General features: G+C 37.1%; 1 protein-coding gene across 1 annotated transcript in view; it reads left to right on the top strand.

Moving 5' to 3' along the window:
• The window catches only part of CAMKMT (calmodulin-lysine N-methyltransferase), a 221,104-nt gene that overhangs the window by 174,092 nt on the left and 24,320 nt on the right, over positions 1 to 22,692 (top strand). The window contains exons 4-7 of the mRNA XM_065631758.1: positions 3,944 to 4,004; positions 7,025 to 7,079; positions 8,134 to 8,197; positions 13,196 to 13,262. Of these exons, the coding sequence (XP_065487830.1) occupies positions 3,944 to 4,004; positions 7,025 to 7,079; positions 8,134 to 8,197; positions 13,196 to 13,262 (247 nt within the window). The remainder of the gene's footprint in view (positions 1 to 3,943; positions 4,005 to 7,024; positions 7,080 to 8,133; positions 8,198 to 13,195; positions 13,263 to 22,692) is intronic.

Below are 22,692 nucleotides of genomic sequence, written 5' to 3'. Positions count from 1 at the left end.
AGGGTTTTTTTCTTGACCTTCCCAGAATTTCATTCTGTGCGTCTAAGTAACTTAATCTGTCTCCTAGTGTCGTTCCTAATGTGCAAAATTCAGACAGTAGAAAATCATTATGTCATCAAGTTATTGTGAGGTAGACTCCATTATTGTGGTGAGATTTTATGATATGGTGATAAGTGCTGTAGAAATGTCTACATTTTTTGTCTGCATATGTAGCATGTCTCCATCCATCACCTGGCAGGTGTCGTTCTGTGAGCACTGTCTCCCTCCCATGTCTTTAGACATGCCAAATTGCAGTCCTTCTTGAGACTCTCCTTAAACACCAACACAACTTAATTTTCTTATTTGTTTCAATTGAGATTCTGATTTTTTTCTGGCAACTACTCTCTGTTTTCACATTGTAGTTATCAAGCTGATAAACAGTTTTAAAGCCTTCAGTACATCATAAAATATTTATTTTTGCAAAAACCTCTTGTTTCTCTCAGTTTCCTTGTACAGTGAGATTTTTAGCCCCTCTGTCTAGGACTTGTAGTATATTTATATCCTTTTAAATATAAGCACCATTTGGTGGCCTTTTGATAGTCTTTTGCCTATACATGTGTAAATAATTGACTATCATGTGTAAGTAATTGCACATGCAAATAGATACCCATCCAATGTTACGTATTTATAATCAAATTCTGATAATTATTTTATTTTAAATATGAAAGAATTATTTTAAGTGTGTTCACAGGGAACTTAATCCATATCCATATGGATGTGTTTGCAGGAAATAAATTAGACTTTTCACAACCTAGTGGTAGTTGTTAACTCATAGGAACTGCTGCATTTCTGCATTACAGCTGTATGTTTTCTAACAGAAGCAGAACTATCTTATACTTGCAACTTCGAAATGTAGGTCATTGTGTTGGTGAATGTAGGTCAGAGTGAAGGGGAAGAAGGCTGAATGCAACCTCCTTCACGTGGGTCTTTAAGCTTATCCTTGTTTTGAAGGTAAAGAGGCTTACCTACCTGTTCAGGCACAAGAAGCTTTTCCTTTTACTGAAATTAACGTAGGTATTTTGGCTTCTTGGCTTATCTGGAAGCACCGTGTGCTTCCACACTTGAGCCCTGCGTTTGCCAAAGACCTCCTGACTCCTGCTTCTTTAGCTGCCAGCCACTTATATCATTGCTGAGGTGATATTTCCTTCCCAATGGGGGACAGGAGCGGGGAGGAGAATCATGTGCATCACTAGCATCTACCTGCAGAAGAGCATTGTCCTTCTAAAGGTGCTTTACCCTCCTCTCAGCACAGAGCTATCTGATACACCTGCAGTTTCAGCCAATATCAACACTGTAATGGTAGCAGGGGAAAGAACGGTGACCCTTCATAAAAGATTTAGTGACACCGTTCGAAGTGCCTTTTCAATAATAACCATAGAAAAGTGAGAGACATTTGACTGAGGGTACTGAAAACTCAGATGTTGAAGGATTTTCCTACAATTGACAAGTATTTTTAATACTCACTCAGGCTAGAAGTTTGCTACAAAAGGGTTTAGAGTTTTTGTGTTTGTGGGTGTGAGGTTTTTTGTAACGTGAGATGTAAGTATTATAAATGGTATTAAATTAGCCGTGTCTTCACTAAATATTAAAAAAAGCACTTTTATTGCTTGAGTATACACCAGTCACTGCAAACTGAAACATTCTTTATATTATACACTAAAATATTTAAACAGTTATTATATTTATTGCAAAAATCTGTCATTTTAGCCTATTTCAATGCTCAAAAGCATTGAAATGCTCAAAAGGGAGATGGAAAATCCTGTATGATTCTTAGTGTATGTTTCATTGAAGAATGTGTAGTCGTGTGTGAATATTTTATTTTAACCCTTAGCAAGTCTAAGCAAAATAGCACATGTGCAAACACCTAATCAGGCTAAGCTGTCATAAACAGGACAAATACCAATATTGCTATACATGTGAATCATCACACCGCTTTTTTTTTTTACTTTTATGATCTTTGTCATACAAAAGTTATATGCAAAGTTTTGGGCAAATCCTGTCTAGGCTTTTGCTTGATCTGCATGCAGACAACACATTCATCAATTTTCATTGTTTATCGCTATGAGTAAGGGTAGTTCAGAAAACTTAATGGGTAGACAGGAAGAATTATGTATTTGATTGTTACAATCAGGCTCCAACTGATTCAAAAGGAAAACAGTTTTTCTCACAAACTTCTCCTTCTATTAAACGTGACATTTTTAAAGCCTCGAGAATAAAAAATCATTAAAAATGGTCTAAAGGATGCACATACATAATAAGCTGCATGGCATTCAGATTACCTGTCTAGAAATTTCTAAAGGATGCTCCCACATGTCTAGTTTTAGGTTTCCTGCAGCCATTGAAGTGTTTATAGTTCATAATATTAAGTTTCTGTCAGGTTAATTCATAACGCTGTGTATTGTGAGGGGGAGGCTATCCCTGGTTTTGACCTGTGGGTAGACATGTAAGTGTGTTTTTACATTGCTAAGCAACGACAGATGGAAAACAAATACAACCGTAATTTGGCCGCATGTGCCTTTGATTCATCCTCCCTTAACTTTGGGAACCTAACTCAGGTGCCTGAGTCTGTTTTCCCCAGGCTCCCTCCAGCAAAGGAGGCTGGTGCCTGCAGGAGGATCTGTCCTGCCGTCTCCACAGTCCATGGTACTTCACTTAGGTGTTCCAGTGAGGTGGGAAGCTGCTCTGATGAAACAGCGAGTTTCATGAGTGAGCGGTGTTCAAGGGGTAAATTTTGCATGGATGTCTCCAAGTATTGACAAGGTTGACAATGACCGGTGTAAGTTTTATGATGGAAGCATAGAATGTCATGAATAATACAGATTAGGTGAAAAAATTCTTACAGTGAGGGTGGTGAAACACCAGTGCAGGTTGCCCAGAGAGGTGGTAGATCCCCCATTCCTGGAGACATTCGAGGCCAGGCTGGACGGGGCTCTGAGCAACCTGATCTAGTTGAAGATGTCCCTGCTCATGGCAGGGGGTTGGACTAGATGACTTTTAAAGGTCACTTCCAAGCCAAACTCTTCTATGATTCTGCAGTTCTAAAAACATGTGATTGCTCCTGTCTGTTCCCATGCAAAGACTAGAGGGCCTCAAATGAAAATGATAGGGAGTCAACTACAAAACAAGAGAGAGGATATATTTCATTATACAGCACAGTAAAACTGTGGTGCTTCCTGCCACAGGACCTTGCAGCTATGGAAAGTTTACTGCAGTCCACAGAACAACTAGAAAAATCCTTTGGTGACAAACAGAACTTAACACTTGTATCTCCTCTCCTCTTCAAGAACTTGAGCCATAGCTAGAAATGATGCTGCGTTGTTGCCCTAGTCCTGTATTTGTCCTTAGCATGTGTTGCTGGTCAGTGTCCCTTACAGTCAGACTGATGTCTGACCTAAATAAACCTAAGAGAAAAGCAGCTACATAAAAAGAAACTGGGAAGAAATTAAATTACTGTAGAGGACAGCTAACGAAGAAGGAAGGGGCTCCTGTCCACTGTTAGGAAGAGGCTGAAAGGCAAGGTGGGCCTCACCCAAACCTCCCAAACATAATTTGGTATTCGTGTGAATGCTCAAATATCAGAAGTTTCAGAGAATTAGATTTTATATAACTTTTAAAGTCTGGACAATTGTGTGTATATATAGAGAGAGATATTTGTGTATGTTTATGCGCGTATCTTTAAAGTAAATTTCTGATCATGATTCAGGATGAAATCTATGAAATACTAATTTCCAATGCTTAAATCAGAAGTCTTCCATTAAAGGTCTTATTTGTTTATTTCATGGTATTGTGACAAATTTAGAAAATGAAACAGCTAGTAGAGGTCTGCAAATGATAATATGTATAAAAATATTGGTTTAGACCAAAAAATATCTCTTCTAAGAAGGTGAATATCTTTGTTTTATAGGTCTCTGGCCATCTGAAGAAGTGCTGGCTTACTACTGCCTAAAGCACAATGAAATATTCAGGTAAAGAGTTAAACATAAAAAGATAAATTCCAATCTCTTAGTTTTATTGTATCTGCATGGTAAAGATTGCTATGATTTAAGTCTTCAGATTAAATTTAAAATGTTCAAGGTGAAAGCATGTTGCTCTTAACAAAGAATTCTGAGCTGCCTTTGGGTACTAATATTGCACAGCAAGCTTTCTGCTATATGTCAAAGACTTTTGATTTCCACTCAAGGCGTTTTATTTCACTTTGATTTTTGGGAAACAAAAGTGAAGCTCCAATCGATCAGTACTGATTGTGAAGGTCAGGAAAAATAAGAGACATTCTTTAAACTGACATCTGTTGCAAAAGCAAGCAAAATATTACCTGATAAAGTAAATAATAAACACTGCATATGGCGATGGAGGAGCTTGCAGCGGTATTTGTGTCGTGAAACAATTTGAAGTATTCCTGCACTTTTATTTGTTTTCGGAGGTTTTTTTTCATATTTTCTAAACTTATAGAAGACAGTTATCAAGGCTCCAATAGGAACACCTAAAAATAAAATCCATCCTGTATCTTCTGCCGTTGAGCACAGAGAGCCTTGCACTTGGAAATCCTTGAAGTTTCATTGTCAAGAGAATGAATGGAGTGCAGGAAAAACCATTGTAAGAATGCATTTGCAGGTATAAATTGAGTCCTGAGTGAGGGTGCAAGGCTAATACCAAGTAACCAGCTTGGAGTATACAAAATCCCTCAGTCTGTGTACATATGTTGTTGGTAAAATAGGGGAGACCAAGCTGTAGGTCCCTGCCCCCTGTACCAAAGCTGAAAATGTATCAGCTGTGAGTTGGTTCCTGCAGCTGGCTCAGACTCCAGTCTGGAATCAAGACCTGACTCCAAAGCGTGCCCTGGTTCGTAAAACCTCATTTCTGCTCTGGCCACCCCCTGAATGAAGCCCACCCCATTAGAGGCAGCTAACACACCTAGTCTGGGAGTTGCTGCTCCTTCCTCTGAGTGTAGCTGGGCACTGCTGCTGCTGTACTGGTGTCCCTGGTGTGCTTTGCCTTCCAGCCCCACACCGTGCCTTATCCGTCCTACTGGTGCTCAGAGGCTCTTCACAGCAAACCTCCCGGTGCTGCCCACTGAAAGGGTGTTTTCCTAGTCTGGGTTTCAAGCCTGTGTACTGGGCGGCAGCAGTCAGCTGAACTTCTGTGGAGGACACAGGCAGTTTCATACCCTGATTTCTCAGGATTATGCCCTCTCAACAGTACACTCAGAGTAGAGTTTCTTATTTTTGTTCTCATCAATAAATGTCACTAAACATTGCCTAAGAGATGGGCAGGATTTTTAAAATTTGCTAATAAAGGAACTTTGCACTGAAACAAATTGTATGTATAAATATGTATGTGTATATGTGTGTATGGATATGCTTGTATATTATGTACATGCACATTTGGTTCAAAATGCTTTAAAAACCCCACACTAGATACTTTCTGTGTTTATTTCAATAAGCATTACTATAATGAAGGATTAAGTTAGTTGTAAATCTCATATATAACCATATGATTATGCTTTTAATATATATGACATACGTGGTTTAGAAAAATGAAAACTTATGTGTGCATAAAACTATAATCCTTCTATTTAAACCACAAACTGCAAATTTCCCACATCTGTTTTATATTCTCCTTAGGTTTATGTACAGCTTGTTCCTCTGGAGTATGTCCATTCTCTGTCTAATCTCTGTTAAACAGGACAACTAAACTTTTTGCAAATAAAATTCATGGAGGCTAAGAAAAATAAATCTATCCCATCGAGACAGGGAACATTAGTATATGGCCATACAGCCTGGTGCAGTGGCCTCAGTGAAAAAAATATCAATAAAAAAAAAATACTGATCCTGGTATGGCATCCTAGATGCTCTTCCTAAATATCAATGTCAAGTGAGCAGGAAGGTAATACTTTCACATAAAAACAGATATTCAAATGTTGGTGTTTTAGGGGAGAAGAAAAGGTGCGCACACGCACACACACAAAATCTGTTTAGCTGAAATTCCATTTTCTGCCTGCCGAAAATGTCTCAATGGGAAGGTTTCTGCCAGCTGTAACAGTTGCCGTAGATTTAGCTATAAAGCAGCGTGTTCGTGAACGGCGGCTCTGCCTTGCCCTGGACGCCGCTCGGAGCGGTTTGGGCGCAGGGTCAGCACCCCTCCCTCGCTCCCCTCCTCCCTCCTCCCGTCCGGGCAGGCCTTGCCTCTGGAGGACTTTCTTTGTGGCTGCCCTGCAAGCTCCCACCCAGCACGCTATCTGCACCAAATTATATTTCACATGCACGCCTTAATAACAGCGCGGTATGGTCTAAGTTAAAAGCAGCCTTTTAGACCATGTATTCAGCCCTCTGCTCGGGCTCAGATTAGGCTCTTGACACCAACTTAGTTTAGTTTTCTGAGGCTTAACTGTTGCTGTTCCCATCGTTGTTCATAACAGTATTGTTTGTAGGTCACTTGTGGTTTTAAGTGCTAATTGAAGGATCGGATTTCTTCATGTGTAATTGTTTTGCAGTATATGGCTTGTTTTAAAACTTCTCTCTTTTTAATATAAGGCGTCTTTTAGGCATAACTATAAGGAGAGATATATATAAATAATATTAATTTCCCCATTTACTTCTCTAACTGTTTTTGCAAGAATGAATGTGATTAACATTGTTATCCTTTCCTAACAATTATCTTTCGCTACTCTAGCTAGTTTAGTTCTAAAAGACAGAGCCATTGACAAGGGAAAAAAGGGAACCTTCTCAGATTTTTCAGCTCAGCGGTGGTAATGTTGCACTGAACACTAATGAGGGAACCCCCACTGATTTGCCTGCTTTGTGACTTTTCTATTTCATAATTATTTTTAAAACGCAAAACGACATGAGGTAGCCTAGTCATGTCTCTACAACTTCCTGGTAGCTCCGTTCTTACTGCAGATGGCAATTTGTTCCTGTAACATATATGTCTCTCTGACCATTTTCAACCTAATTTGTATGGGTTCTACCATTTCCTTTCTCTCTTTCAGGGACCTTGCTGTGTGTGAGCTAGGGGGTGGCATGACATGCTTGGCTGGGCTCATGGTAGGTCTTTTCTCAATTCCAATCCCATTCAAAGGAAGAAACAAAAGGAAAAATGTTCCAGTGCCTCCAACTGCTGGGTCAGAGAACTGTCAACAGCCTCAGCTGCGGTCAAGCTGCAGAGTCTTGAGAGACCTTCTAGATTGACTTGCTTTCGTATCATATTGATTTTATGGTTGCCTCGATGAGCAGAAACATTTTACCTCCGTGTAGTCAATATCTCTTGTTGTGACATTCCAGGCCACGTACAGTCTGTCTTTCATTGCCATAGCCGAGGCTTTTTTTTTTTTTTCAGATTATAGTCCCATTTGCTAAGATACAGGAATAGCCTGGCGAATCACAGTTGGAGCACCATGATATAGCTGCTAATGTTTTGCCTGCATTATTACACCAACAAACATGATCCAGAGCTCTCGGTAATTAGATTCTTTTGAATTAGATTGGCCATTCAGGAGAGTCGTTCACCATTCTCTGGGTTCTGAGTCATGTATTCAGGAGATATTATGTAGCAGTGCAGTGCATTAGACAAGTTTTTATGTCTCTACAAATAAAAGCATATTGTTACACTGATTGGCATTTGACAAACCTGTCGCTCTTATACAATGTGTCGAGGTTACAGCCCAATGTGCGAGCATGTCAAAGCTCACAAAAAAATTACCCTTACAAAGCCATCTGCCTGCAATGCAAAGTTATATGAAGGGCATCAGGCAGTCAGACAGAAGCAAGCTGAAAGGCAGAGTGACAGCCTTGTATGATGGCTCTACTAGATAAACAGAAGCCCGCAAATGAAAGCCTCTCAGAATACCATCATCCGCTGTCACAATGCAATTACGGAACAGAATGATAGCAAGATAGAGGCTCCCGCAAATGGAATGATAAAAGTATTGACTGATTTGATTGAATGATTAAAATAATGCAGACATAAAATGAAAAAAGATTGAAGATTGTTACAGAGAAATAGGTGAGGAAGCATGATACTGAAGGCTTGTCACTCCTGTCTTCACTTCCACACAGACAAGCATATTTGCTCATTGTTTGCTGTGCTCTTTTTTTTCAGGTTGCTATTTCTGCAGATGTCAAAGAAGTTCTGTTAACTGATGGAAATGAAAAGGCCATCAAAAGTATCCTTATTCAGATAGAAAACTCGTTTGTTGTGCTCGTTCCTTTTTACTGGCTGAGTAACAATCGATATAAAGACAGACAGCATGGGGTATATTAAGAAAAAGTCCCCACATAAGTAATTAAAAAATAGATGCAGACTATCTTGAACAGAGCTACAGCTCCCCCCACAATAAATGCCGCATTTTCTTCTTTAATTAAAAATGTACGTGTTGGTATAGAGCAAGTACAGTAGTAAATATTTGTCTTATGGTTGAGTGCTGAAAGATTCCGTATGTGTGTGCTGCACGTTACAGGAGATGTAGCACTGAATCAAATCATTAGCTCCCCTTCACATATTCCTTTTGCAGAAGAACTAGATTATTTTTTCTTTTTTTACTTTCAGATAGTAGCCTCTTAAAACATAACCAGTATTTGTATATTGTTATAGCTTTTCCAGTGTATATTGAAATGTATGGTTTCCTTGTTGCTGCTAAGTTATAACTGCCTACAAATTACCCCTTTAGTGTGCTTAATCGATTATCAATTTATCATTATTTCTCTTGATGTAAGATTGCAAAACTCCTCTGTCTCTTGTAGAAAGTGTTTTATTATATTTCTTATATTAGAATAAATTGCTAATATGCCCTTCTAATATGAACACATAGTTTAGAAAATTGAACTGGACTTTGACTAAGCGAGAGAATGAGTGAGCATAATTTGTGGCCACATTAAATATCAGCACAGAACAAGAACAGATATATACAGTGAATACTAATAGCCCTTAGAAATTGAGAGGGGGAAAAAAAGGAAGATATCTGTTTGCTTTTGTTCCTTGGTAATCTTTCCATTTGCATCCAAGGCAGACTAGTTTTTTCAGGTTTTGGCCACTGCTTCATCAGAATTATTTCGATTTGAGTTCTGTATGTGTTTGAGAGCTAACATAATGAGTACTTAGTGAAAAAAAATAAGTTAAACTAATTCGTGGTTTACAAAAATTGCAGTTGCTGGTGGCTGTTAGAACAGGGGACATTGCAGTGCAAAAATATTAGCTACTGCCTTTAAAAAGACTTTCTCAGAGGTAACTGAGGTAACTATAGTTGCTTACAACAATTTAACAGTTTCATGGAAAAAAACAGCCTGTCCTAGATCGTATCTTTTAAAACTTGAAGAAAGACTTATAAAAGCCCCCCTTTTCTCGAAAATGCAAGTTCTCCATTGCGTTTCAGGCATTCTTATTTTATTAAATTCTGGTTTGGTGTCCTTATGTCTTGAGGAAGAATTATTCATTATTCTGTTTATTTTAACCAGCATCACCCCTTCCAATCTTTCCTCTATGTCATTATGAAGATAAAAATGTGGGAGAAAAAAAAAGTGTTTCGAAACTAGCCTAACAAAACAAACTGATGTTTTATAGAAGCATATGTATTTAACAAAAGGTCATTTTACCCACAGAAAGCTTCAGGTGAGCTCAGTAATCATCAAGTCAGCGAATATCCTGCGTAGCAGATTCCGTAAACATACCTGAACTTTTTTGAAATTTAGAAGTCTGCTATAGCAAGGAAAATTGGCAAGTGCTAAAAGTATTCACGCAGTCTTTGGAATTAAACAAATTAAAGTGCTTTTATTCCTGAAGAAGATACTGTTAATGTCATCTAATTAGCACACCTTAGTTTTTCACAACATGTTTTAGAAATATCTTTTATTTCCAAAAGGCTTACAAGAAGTCTTCATCTGTATTCACTCAGTGAATCCCTTTCAGGGAAGCGATTGGTGGAAAGCTCTAACAGGAATTTATTTTTCTTTTTTAACATTTGGTGCTCTGAAGGCTCAGCATTCAAAGTGCTTTTATTGTGTTGGATTTTACAATGGGCTTAATATTAGCAGGGTGCCAAAGTGCAGCAGACTAAGAACTTTACAGTGTAGGTAGAATGTAGTCTTAAAAGTGCACATAATAAAATTTATGTTGCATTTTAGGTGGTTTTTGGTCTTCAGTGGTAATTCTATGATCTGTCGTATGGTAATTTTCTTTGGCATTCTTTTCTATAGTGACTAGCTATAATAGAAGTTTAGGCTAAATTTAGGTCTGTTTCAGGCACACCAGACTCACTGAAATCAGTAAGAATTTTTAGTGTGATAGGAAACAGTATTTGGCACCAAGTGCCACAGACTACAAATTATGTATTTCTGCTAATTTTTATTATTGCCGATGGTATTTTGTAATTGTTTAGCATACCAAATTAATGTGGCATAAAATACTGTTTTCTTTTCTCGATTTTGCTCTTCAGGAATAGTTAATGCCTAGTATTATGCTTGTCTGTAGGTATTACAGATTAAAATAATCTTGTTTAAAAATTACTGTTTACATCTTCCCTTTAAATTTCTTAGGAAGCTAAAATTACATGCCAGTCATACTCTAATATCCAAAAATTACTTTCCAAAAAGTAAAAGTGGTTGTCAACAAAAAAAAAGGAAAAAAAATCACTGTCAGAAGCCAGGAAATCACCAAGCAAGCCTGCTAATTATTCTTAATGGGCAAGATGAGCACATTAAGAAACAAATGAATACATCAGTGAAATGTAATTGAAAATCGACCTGGCAATAGTGCATTGCATCTGAGAATCTGCCTTTGTATTATCATCATCATCATAATTATTGTTGTTTTTGTTGTTGTTATCGCTGTTCAGTGAGCGTAACTAACAGCTTTGCTTTGTGAAGTCTCAAGCTTTTGAGGATTTGATTTTTCTTTTAATTTTTGACATTCTTCATATTATTCTCCATTTCATACTGCCACATGAAGTATTCACTATGTATGCTTTCAATGTCTATATTAGGATATATTATTGAAATGTTACAAGTTAAAACAATTTATGAATATGTTAATTTCAAATCGTTGTGATTTTAACCATTTCACTCTGAAGCATAGAGCTATATTTTATATTAATCAATGATGCTATGCACGAGGTTTATGGAGGTTTTTAAAAGGATATTATGATTTGAGTTACTAGTCCATTTAAAAGACTCCACTCTAACTCAGTCCTTTTGCTTATCATGGGCAGATTTTAATTGATTTAACAGATCATTTATATTGGAAAATCAATAAAATAAAGACATGTTATTCCTTTTGCAGCTTTGTTCAAAACTTTCTTGTTGGTTTAGTGTATTTTGTCTGAGTTCTTTCAGTATCATTTAGATAAAGTATTTTAAAAAATATAGATATTTCAAGTGAATTATTATGGTATACATAGGCAAAGTTATCAGATTCACCCCCCTTTGTAATTTTGGATTATATGCATTCAGATACAAATTTTCTAACTTAGGTAATATCTATGACATAGTCAGTCATGAACATCAAATTCTTTTTCCGCAAAACACTGGAAGCATCTCTACTTGTTTTGACAGGTCAAAATCCAAGAATAAGGTTCATTTTTAGTAAAAATTGTCTCCTATTTCAGAGAGGCTGTGTACCTTCTGCCTTAGCTCTGTTTCACACCATGTGCTAGTGACTTGAACTACTGTCTGAAAACATCAATAATACAAAACATTGTTGCAGTGCACTATATTGGCCATTAAAATATAGTGTATGGATCTTTCAACAGTCCTGGGAAAATTAGGTTAGAAAGGTCATGTTCAGCCTGAATGCCTGAAGACATGGGCTTATAAATTATTTTTAAAAGCTAGTGTTAACGTGTTTACAACAATTATTAATAGTTTTCCTCAGTTATATAATTTAAGTGCAATATAGCTAATTTATAACCATGTTACATCTGCCTCTACTTAAAAACAGCATACTTCGCTCATGGAATTATTTACACCTTCCTTTTGCTTCACAGGCATAGACCATTCATTACTATTAATATTTCTCATAGCATATTGTGGAAAAGATTTAAAAGACATGTCCAAACTACAGAAATTTGTTTAAACCAGTTTTCTCTCAATCCATTTCTAGTTTTTGGCTTCACAAAATGTCTGGGGTTTTTTTCTTGCTCATTGTTTGAATAGAGGCTTTCCTAAAATAACTTTTCTTAAATAGTCAACCATGTTGGAAGGACAATCAAGTCACTTCAGCAAGGCAAATAAAAAGATACATTAGTGGTATTTTAAATTAGCCTGACACTGTTTTCAGTTTTCTTGTAAGAGCACTTGCAAAGAAGAATTCAACATATTTTATGCACCTAGAAACATCGTCCTAATTCGCATCAGATTTCCTGTACATTAAATAAGAAAGATGGATCATTGACATCTTTATCAGAATTGTCCCCTTAAGATAATTTTTTATATTTGAGAGCGAATCGTTCAAATCTATATGGATTCACACTGGGTGCCATTTAGTATTCACATAGTTCCTTGGTCACTTTCTACACCTTTTCCTTCCTATGACTCCTCACTAGCCACAAATGATTGATTGTGAAGCTTATCCTTCTAGGCATAGATGACTGGGCACAGCTTCCCCTCCAACTTGTCACTCTCAGCCTTCACTTTGGCCTCCTGGAATGGCTGCCCAGATTTGTGACCTGATCTTCCAAACTGGAAGAAGCCGAGACATGAGGCTGAGGCACTGTTGCAGTGCCTGTGAGGAAGAAAAGGCATTTATTTATCTTTTATTGTGGTTCCAAACCATTCTTAAGAAAGCAAAAGGACTAGAAACTCCCCTGCCCACAGTTTAAGGTGCTCCAGTTGTGTGTTGGATTTCACCCAGACCGAGCCAGGAACCAAGGTACGTGTCTTGTGGCAGGGCAGAAACTCAAAACCCATAAGCCCCCAAACCCTCAGCACTGTGATCCAGTGATACAGTCAGTGGAGGGTGGCAGCAAGAGCAAGTTGCTGCATAGATTTATGTTTGATGTGCTGGAGTAGCAATGTACAATTTATGTTTCTGAAAAGACTATTAGCACAGATTAAAGATGACCAAACAGATAAAAGACATTATGAAGGTATTAACAATGGAAAAAAATGTAATTTTTAAATTATTTTTATTACTGCTCTAGTTTTATAGAAAATTCTTAACAAATATGTTACAGATGTAAGTGAGATCATCACAAGAAACCAAAATGCAGGAGTATTTAAGGCTCAGAAAGTATCAAGCTGGTAAGAGTCTACTAAACTCTTTTACTGATTCTTGCATGTAACTGTATATTTAATGTAAATGTGAAATGCATTCCAAAGTGTGAAAGTGTGGCCTGTACTATTGATGCTGACACAGATGTATATACAGTATGAGTAGGTAAGTGATGCAAGACAGAAATTTAGTGTTAAAAAAAATTGCTTTTTAATATAGCAAATACGGTACGATTAGTCTTGGTGACATAACCTCTTTTTCCTTTTTTTTTTTTTAACACACGCTGTGTCTCTTCAAGCTGCAGTTTGGTCCATGGCTGAAATTTGGCTACTTCAGAGTCAGTGTTACCCATTGCACTGAATATGAGGCTTGGAATGAATGTACCTAAATCGCTGGCAGGTTTCATTTTAAATAGCTCTGAGAATTCAAAGTGGCAACAACTCCCATTTGCCCCTGAGGCAGATGTTGTTGGAGCATCCGTGGTCATCCTGTCTGTGCAGTCAGTGTCGTGTTGTCGTGGCAAGGCCAGACGGGGAGCACGGGAGCCAGGCACAGTGTGCTGCGCCCTGTCCCTCATTGACAATGTCCTGAGATTCAGGGTGCACCCAACATTTTTCTCATAGTGCACCAGCTCTGTTGGCTCTGAATTAGCCCCAAAGACATGGTCTGGAAGGTGGACGTTGTAGAGCTTCAGAAAATTTGATTTCATGTCGTCTCCAGAGCCCTTCCTGACCCATTCTGTAATAGGTGGTGGCCACTGAGGTTAGCTCTTAAACTGCTTCATTGAGGCATCTCCAGGTATAATAGGGACTGGAGGTAGCTGAAAATTTGAAGTGTGTTCATCTCTTGTAGTATTTTAAAAGTAAATTGTAAAGTACTTCGCATCCGTGGTATAGGGTTAAGAATTAGAATGTGCTTAGAGATAGCTACCTAAGAGTGAATAGTGCGCTGTTATTTGTGTGTCTAAATCTTCTGGTTTTGGTGATTCTCATTCCAAAAGGGCTCTCAGTCCTCCTCAAAGTAACAAAAGTAAAGCTGAAAAACAGCTGAGAAAGGCAAGCTGTTACAGCAGAATAAGCTTATTAACATAGAGAGTTAAACCCATACAATTTTAATGGCTAACATTCACATCATTTACCCCTATGCTTATGTGTCCATTCTGTCTGGAGAAGTTCTTTTAAGTGAGCACTTATGGTTAGAAAAATTCTGCCTTCATTAGGGTGTACGTGCATATAACTTAGAGCTCTATCTATGCATCCGAATAAGTGCCTGCCAAGCAGACAAAGGCCATGTGGGCCCCAGAAATGATCTTTCAGGTTCCATGTGCTGAACGTTTCTTGTGAGCAGCCTCAGACCCTCATCCCTGCTGAGGAGAGGTCGTGTGGTACGTCCATCCAGAAGCTGAGATTCTGTAGATTTCCAATTGCCATCTAGTTTGTATGAGATTTCAGATTTCATCCCTTGTCAAGACTTCAAACCTGGTCTTTTAGATATCAATCAAAAGCACATTTTCTACCCTGTCCTCATTTACATTTATCTAATGCTTAAGGTCATTTGTGATCATTTGAGTGTATTTCAGCATATGGAATCAGTGAATAATAGATTTCAGCCTCATGCTGTGAAGAAAGATTGTGTTTTACAAGACATGATGTTGTTTACTGGGTGTTAATAATCACTAATTAATAAACATATCTAGATGTCACCAAATGTTGCTTTTTAAGGAGTAAAAATGTCAAGTGTTTAACTTCTTGAGTGCAATAGCATTTGGGACCATATTTGCATAAATAAAATAATTAAATTACAAAAAGTGAAGTACCATATCAAAACATAAGGCTCGTCATAATAAACACAGAATTTGACTTTTAGTTCTTCATTCTTAAGGCTTTTGCAGATTTGTTGTAACAGTGTAGAGTTTTGTAAAGTAAGTATTCAAATGACTCTCTAATTCCAAAAATAAATTACTATCTTGCATTTCTCTATATTATACACTTTAATAGTTGATTTCTCCTGTCAAAATTAAGGTTATGCTTTGGTTGGCTGAGAAGTGCTAGTTGATGGGTCAGTCCTTCATATTCAGTAGTGACATGTGATGAAGGCAGCAATAAATTTATTTGATCACTTCTCAAGGCTTTGGAGAAACAAAAAGGTTGATGTAAAATCTGAAATATTATTGTAACCCTGATTCACTTTTCCAACAACCAAAATCCTTAGTTATATAATGATTGTGGCGGGGTGTGGAGAAACCACAAGAAAATGTAGTGGTTAGTAGGAAAGAATGCAACACTGGCATGCAAAGTGACATTAGGTGACTTTTTCATATTGATCAGAGACTGCAGGCAAATTAATATAGTTATGTATTTGAGTGACTTACTGCACCATTAATTTTATCTGGAGAAGGCCTGTTCCTCACTCTAACATGTAATTTAAACAGTATCCAGTCTTGTAACTTTGCACAGTGTCCAGTGCTAAGTTACAAGATTTTTTCCATTTGAAAGATAATTCACAATAGACCCTTCACACTGCACTTTCATCTCACTTCAGGATCTTGTACACTTTTCCCTGCACAAGGAGTAGAAATTATCAGTATGAGAGTCCGTTTGTGATTGTTCCAGACATTTAAGTCTAGACTTGGAAAATATGCCAAAAAATGTATGGCACAAAAAGGTGCAATCCAGTATCAGCCAAGAGAAGTTAGATTAGGACAACCTGCCATACATTTATTTATTTAGATTTATAAAAAATACAGTAAATGAGCACTTATCTAGTTCTCTGCCAACTCTTGATTATTGTTTAAAAGTACAGTAATGTAAGCCAAACTGGCAGTTTGTCATATTATGTGTTATAATATAATAATAGATATTTAGTAAACAGTTTACTTCAGCAGTGCATATACAATTCTGTTTTATTTTTAGCTTCCATGAGTATTTTCAGAATTTCTTGCTTACGCTTACTGGAAATAGGTTCAGTAATGCCACCAAGTTACTAATAATGATTTTCCATGGTAAGGTGAATTATTAATACCGTGTATGCATTTGACTTTTTTGGGTTTTTTTCACAATTCAAAAATTATCCCTGAATTGTATTGACCCCATAACTTAGCATATGAGTTATCCCGATAGAGGTCTTTGTACCATCAACTGTTATCAGTTTGACGTGTATCTTATTGTTTTGAACATGTCCACCAATTATTAAATTAACAATAACAAAGTCGAGGAATCTCTGCTATTTTTCCTCTCTTTATTTTAATGTGGAAATCTTCCTGAAGCAGGGGTTTGGGTACCAGAATTTTGAAAAATTGTTGTTATTACAAATGTCATGATGGAAAAGTTTTATCTAAGAGGAAGGCTGGCAGTATAAACATTCTAAAGGTTAACAGACTCTGTCTGTCTTACCTACCAGAGAATTTGTTTTTTCCATCAGATTCCCTTGTCCAAGAAGACTGAATCTGTTAAGAACAAAATTTGTACACTTATTGCTGATATGGGACCTGTGAGGTTTTTTAGTTGTGGACAAGTCTATTGTTTTGCTAAGAGTTGCCTCAGAGAGATTACATTGTAAACAAATAAATAAAACATCAGGTCAGTGAGAGAAATGCTTATGTCATGCAGCCTTTGATTTGATTAGTAATAATGTATCATATACTTTTTGTTCATTCTATAGTCTACATATATGGTCACGTGACCAAAAGTGACAATTTCTTCTCCTTAAAGGTTAACAGATAAGTTATAATCTGTTAACTAAGATTTTTAGTGTTGTTTACAAATGCAATGTATTTACAAGCTTCTGGAACTAAACATAAAGAGAAAAAAACGGCCTTTCTAAAGACCAAATGGCGTTCAGTATAATAGTAGGGTAAGGTCTCGATGACAGAGCACTGAACTATATAGTCCTGATTTCATTCTTGTATTAATTACCTCTTTCTCTGTAACTGTGAACATGTGAATATCTTACTGCAATGCTCTTCAAATATGCCAGTTTCTAATGTGCCTGATTTTAACTGGTCATGTAACAGGTTCTGTCAACATAGGACAGCTTTAATAAAGACTCCCACCATGTTTCCTTTCATCAAATTGACCTGAATGTTGCTAAATTCAAACCTGTTGAAAGCATACTTGTTGAACTTGTTACGTTTGCCAGTTTAGCAACCCTGAAGGAATCCCTTTTGTCCATCTTCTTTTCCAGTCTCCCCAGGTAACACCATTGCATGTTCAGCATCTATTGGCAAGAAGGAAGCTGCAAAAAGGAAAATTTCCTGCTCTTTGGTTCTTTCTGTCTTCATTTCATGACTTGATGTATGTATGGGAAGAAACAATGAACGGTCTGTCCATGTCGATTCTGAGTTTCTAATTCTGTCAAAGAAAACTCAACTCAGGTGGAAACCATTCCGTATCTCTGATCATACTTGCCCTTCTCCTTTTGTTTTGCAGTTTCAATCTATTTGTTTTCAGATGAAGGCGAGCAGTACTCCATTCAAAGTGTGTGCAAATGACAGATATATGTAGGGGAATAATGGTGATTTCTATTCCTCTTCTAAAAATGCCTAGCAGTGATTTGCTTTTTTGCCTGCAGTTGGGCACTGAGCTGATATTTTCATGACACTGGCCGTCACATCAGGAGCTTTCTGGTGATGGTCAGTTCAGAGACCTTGATTTTTTTTGTGAAGCCAGAATTATTTTTCCTGGTGTGCACTTTGCATCTATCCACACTGGATTTCATCTGCCATTTTATTGTCCAATAACTTAGTTTCATTCTTCTGCAATTCTTCACAGTCGCCTCTTTTCCTTAGTGTCTTGAATAACTTCTTAGCACCAGCAAACTTGACCACCTCAGTGCTCACCTCTTGTAAACATGTTGAATAGAACAGGTCCCAGGAGAACTCCACTGATTAACTCCCTCCTGCATTCCCTGTTTTTTGTTCCATTATTTAGCCATGCCAGGACTCTTCTCCAGTGGCTGTCTGCTTTCCTTAAATGTTGGTGAGGGTCTTCGCTAACAGCCTTTTGGAATCAGAAGCAGCCTGTGTTACCCAGATCACCCTGATCTGAATACTTGATGACACCTTTGAAGAGCTCAGGCTTTATAAAGCAGGACTTCCTTTTAGAGAAGACATATCAAAAAAGGCTTCTGTGGTAAAATTGTCTTCAGTTTCTTCTACAGTGAACACTGATGCAAAGAATTATTTTCACCTCTCTGAAATGCTGTTATCCTCTGTGAGCGCTCATTTCATAAACTGATTATCAGCTGGCAGGAAGATTTAGAACAAAAGAATTGGCCTGCCTAATTTTATTATTATATTTAATTTTCCAAGTTTGTGATCCTTCATTTGGGTGCGACTTCAGCTTTTGGAGGAATGACATCTTGTTTCCAATAACCTTTCTTTGCCATTTGGCCATACCAGCTGACTTTCACTAACTTCCAAGCCTCTCCTATTTGCGTTTTTCACCCAGTCATGGTGACTTAATGAAGTTGCAATTTATTTTAAATGCCATTGTAGTTTTTCCTGTCTTCTATATGCAGCCAGATATTAACATATAAAGAGAAAAAATTGAAAAGTTAACAAGCTTTTTAGAGAAATTTCTATGTGTTTGGAAGAACAGGGAGAAAAGCTAGGTGCTAGCTGAAAGTATAGCATTATTTTAAATCTTGATCAAATCCTTGGCTATTTTATGATGGTCTCCTATTAGCTTAAAAACCGTGCTTTTGGTAAAATTATTCCTCTTGTACTCTCTTGGACTGGATAGAAAGACTAGGTGGAGACCACTGATATGAGAAAACTTAACATCTTTCTTCCCAGGGCTTTAAAGAAAAATGTCTGTGAGATGTCAGAATCAGGGATTATTTATTTTATTCCTATGCTCTTTTGTGTATCCGTCTTTCTGGCCGACTTTTACCTTGTTTCCTGACTCATATTTTTGCCATTGTACTTTAGTCTACTGTTTCCTTCTCTACCTTGCCTCTACCATAACAGTCGTCACATACGTTTTACACACTTTGAGTATCTTCTCTTCTTTACAGGTGCTCTCAGCTAATCTCTGCCACAGACATAAGAAAGTTGGGACAAACTTTAAATTTTGACAAAATTATTACAGTGTTGTCTTAGTTTATTTCATTAATATTCAATCAATTTTCAGTTATTCAAATGTTACCAAGGATACTGAAAATGAATGGGGTTTGGGAAAGAGGCAGAAGAGTGAATCAGGGTCTGGAAATGAGGGAGTTAAAGAGCTCTGTTTACTTAACTTGTCAAAGAAATTACTTGATTGTTAAGAAGTGAATTGATTTTGATCTGAAAGTCTCATGTGGGGAAAAAAAATCTCTAATAGAAGATCACTCTTCAATCTATCTTACAAGTACCTAACAAGATGTAGAAATTGAAGCTGGACAGATTCAGTCTAGAAAAAAATAAGATTTGATGGAGAGAATGATAATACATTAGAACATCTTTCCATGGGAAGTGGTAGTTTCTTAAGCAATGAATGTTTAAATCAAGTTGGATATCTTTCTGAAACATGTATTAATTTCCTGAGATATATGGGCTTGATACAGAAATCTGAAAACCTGGATGTCTCTTCTGCCCTCAGAATTTAAGCATGTGTGAATTACATAATTGCTGCTGGTTTTAATTTTTTTCCCCATTCAGCCCTTGTGGACCTGCCGGGTTCACTTCACAATCTTTGTGTTTTCTTCTTGTTCCTTTGATTATCCTCTCCGTATTCATGGATAGATTATTCTCCATAGAGCAAGAAACTGTTGTCTTTTCCTTCATGTTTTTACACAAACCAAACTTTTACAATGCTTTCATTCACTGATCCTACCAATATGGTTGTGCCATGTGCTTATGCTGTCTTGCATTTTGAAATTATGTATTTTTATACCATATCAGTCTGAATTGGAATGTGAGAACCATGCATTTTGTGCATAATGTGCTACCTGAACATTGCTAAAATCAGTAGCCAATCTCCTAAATAGCAACTGATTTAGAATGTATTGATGTAGAAGAGAGATGCAGAAAGGCAAGCTTGCAAACGCCAGTGGTATTTTTTTATTGGTAACTTCTTTATACAAGATATTCTCACTTCTTTTTGAAAAATAGCCACACTTGCATTGAATATTGGGCTGTGGTGTGTCTACAAAAATGGAAAAATTTGCTCTGCAGCAGTTGTATTTACATGCAGTCTATTTATGGTGTCCCAAAAACTTAGTAGTTTTTGATCTGCAGCAAATGTGTAAGTGTTAGGACTGTTATTTTTGAAGACAAAACTGTAATGTTCCCATCTGAATTTTAGCAAAATATGTTGCAGAGAATAAGAGAGAGAAAATATGTTCCCAGAATAAGGAATAAGGGAGGCATGTAACTTTATCAGACACTTTTAAAAAGGAACTTTCAGGCAGGAAAACCTAGTTAGAATAATAGAATGGCTCAAGTTAGAAGGGACCCATAGTTGATTTTGGTGTTTTTTCTTCTTTTGTATTACACCATTAATGTGATGAGGCTTCACGATGAATTGTTGTACCAGGCATTGTGTAAACATAGAGCAAAAAGCAGGAAGTGTTAGAGAATCTATGGTCTAATACCAGAGACAGGTATGGTGAGGAAGGATAATTGTAGCCAGCATAACAGAGTTGGAGGCACAAGAGCAGCCTATTTTCGGGTTTTGTAGGTGCTGTTTTAAAGGAGAGCTGAGAAAAGTCATCAATACACTTTGCCAAGAGTAGATAAATGATGTGGAAGTTGACAAATCCTGCAAGGAGATTGTTAGAAGGAAATTCCCATCAGCAATTGTAAATATCCCATTCGAACTGCTTAGAAGTCTGAGAGGAGGAGAGAATGGTTAATGTTGGGTACCTGTGGTTCGAAGTTTAACCTTGGTCCCTTCAAACCAGGTGTTCACTGTAAGGAATGAGATAATGGATAAGAATACAGAGCAAAGTGAAGAGGTGAAAGTAAGAGAGGCAGAGGGTGGAGAAATAAGAGCAACCTATTGAGAATATGATGAAAAAGATGAGGAAATGCTGGCAGGCAAACTTGCAGGAATCCTCAGAGGAGTTATAATGATAGGTGTACACATTCCCTCTGTCACTAAATTAAAATCCATCTTTTTGATCTTTATACAAAACTGAGGAATCTCAAAGAAAGATCAAGGTGTGGAGAAATGTCCTGACGATCCCTTTTGTTAATGTATTAATGAACTTGGTTAATGGCATGGAAAAAGTCATTTAAATCCCTAGACAAAATCTTTTACCTGAACCTGTGTACTTACCAATGATAATGTTTTTCAAAGACTGAAGCCTAAATTAAAATATGAAGAGGTGGGTAGACAGGGATTCTTGGTAGATGTTCATCTGCTAACTGGGACAAATTTTTATATCTTTATTAAAACTACTAATACATTTTGAGGCAAGGAAAGCTTCTGTGTCCTTTGTCCTTGCTTCTAATTTTGATTTTTGTCTTTGTCTGCACAACTACTCTTCCGCTAGCTTGAGAGCTACTCTAGCCTATGCCATTTATCACAAGAACATCTCAGAGGAACTTGGAAGTGTTTCAAGTTTTAACAATCAGAGACTTTTAACATGTTTTTTCTCATGTAAGTTACCTGCCTAGACACACTTGGAAGACAAACACTGAATAACAGAAGTTCAATAATAATAGTAATGAGGAATTTTGCATGAGAAATGAAAACCTGGTGAAATGACGTCTTTTGTTGTAGATTGCTGAGGTACTTTACTAGTGTAAGAAAAAGAGTGTCGACATTTGTCAAGCTACCCTCCGTAAATTAGAATTACTGTACAGGGGAAGTGCAGCCTTGGCTGCCATAACTGTCCCTGAGACATTTGCTATTTTGTCTGGGTTTTATTTTCTTTGAAATACAAGGCAATATTTAGGGGTATGTTGGTAGTACTTAAAGTCTCTATTTTCTCAGTTGATCTTTTTGTTCTATTACCGTTACCATTGTTTTTATCTTGAACCTTATCGAATTCTCTGGCTTGCTTGTCAATTCAGAAGATAAGTCAGGGGAAAAGAAAAAAAAAAACACGAAAAAACATACAAAGAAAATGTTTTGATTGTTTGTTGAGTGTTTTGGTTTGTGGGTTTTTTTAATGAATTTGTTGCTTTAGAATGGTGTAAGATTCACAGCCTAGGAAAGTAAAGCATCAGTACATATTTTTTCAGACTATTTCGATAGTATTCTTTATCCCTGACCTGGAAAAGCCACCTCTGAATGTGAGAGGATAGTTCATTCTCCATAGCTCATTCAGTCCTTGTCCTTTTTGCTAGGACTGCCATCAAGATTGCTAATTATAGTAATAGGTTTGTGACGTGGGTACTTTTCCTCTGAAAACTGGTCAAATTCATTCGATACAGGCCATAAAACAGCCATTAGCAGGTACCAAGTTTCAACCACCTTCATTTTGGCCTAAGTAGTAGCTGAACAGCACAGTCATGTTTTTCCCTTGCAT

The sequence above is a fragment of the Caloenas nicobarica genome, chromosome 3 (assembly GCF_036013445.1).
Source record: "Caloenas nicobarica isolate bCalNic1 chromosome 3, bCalNic1.hap1, whole genome shotgun sequence".
NCBI lineage: Eukaryota > Metazoa > Chordata > Aves > Columbiformes > Columbidae > Caloenas > Caloenas nicobarica.
The sequence above is the reverse complement of the archived record's forward strand: the minus strand, read 5'-3'. Positions and strand labels throughout refer to the sequence as shown.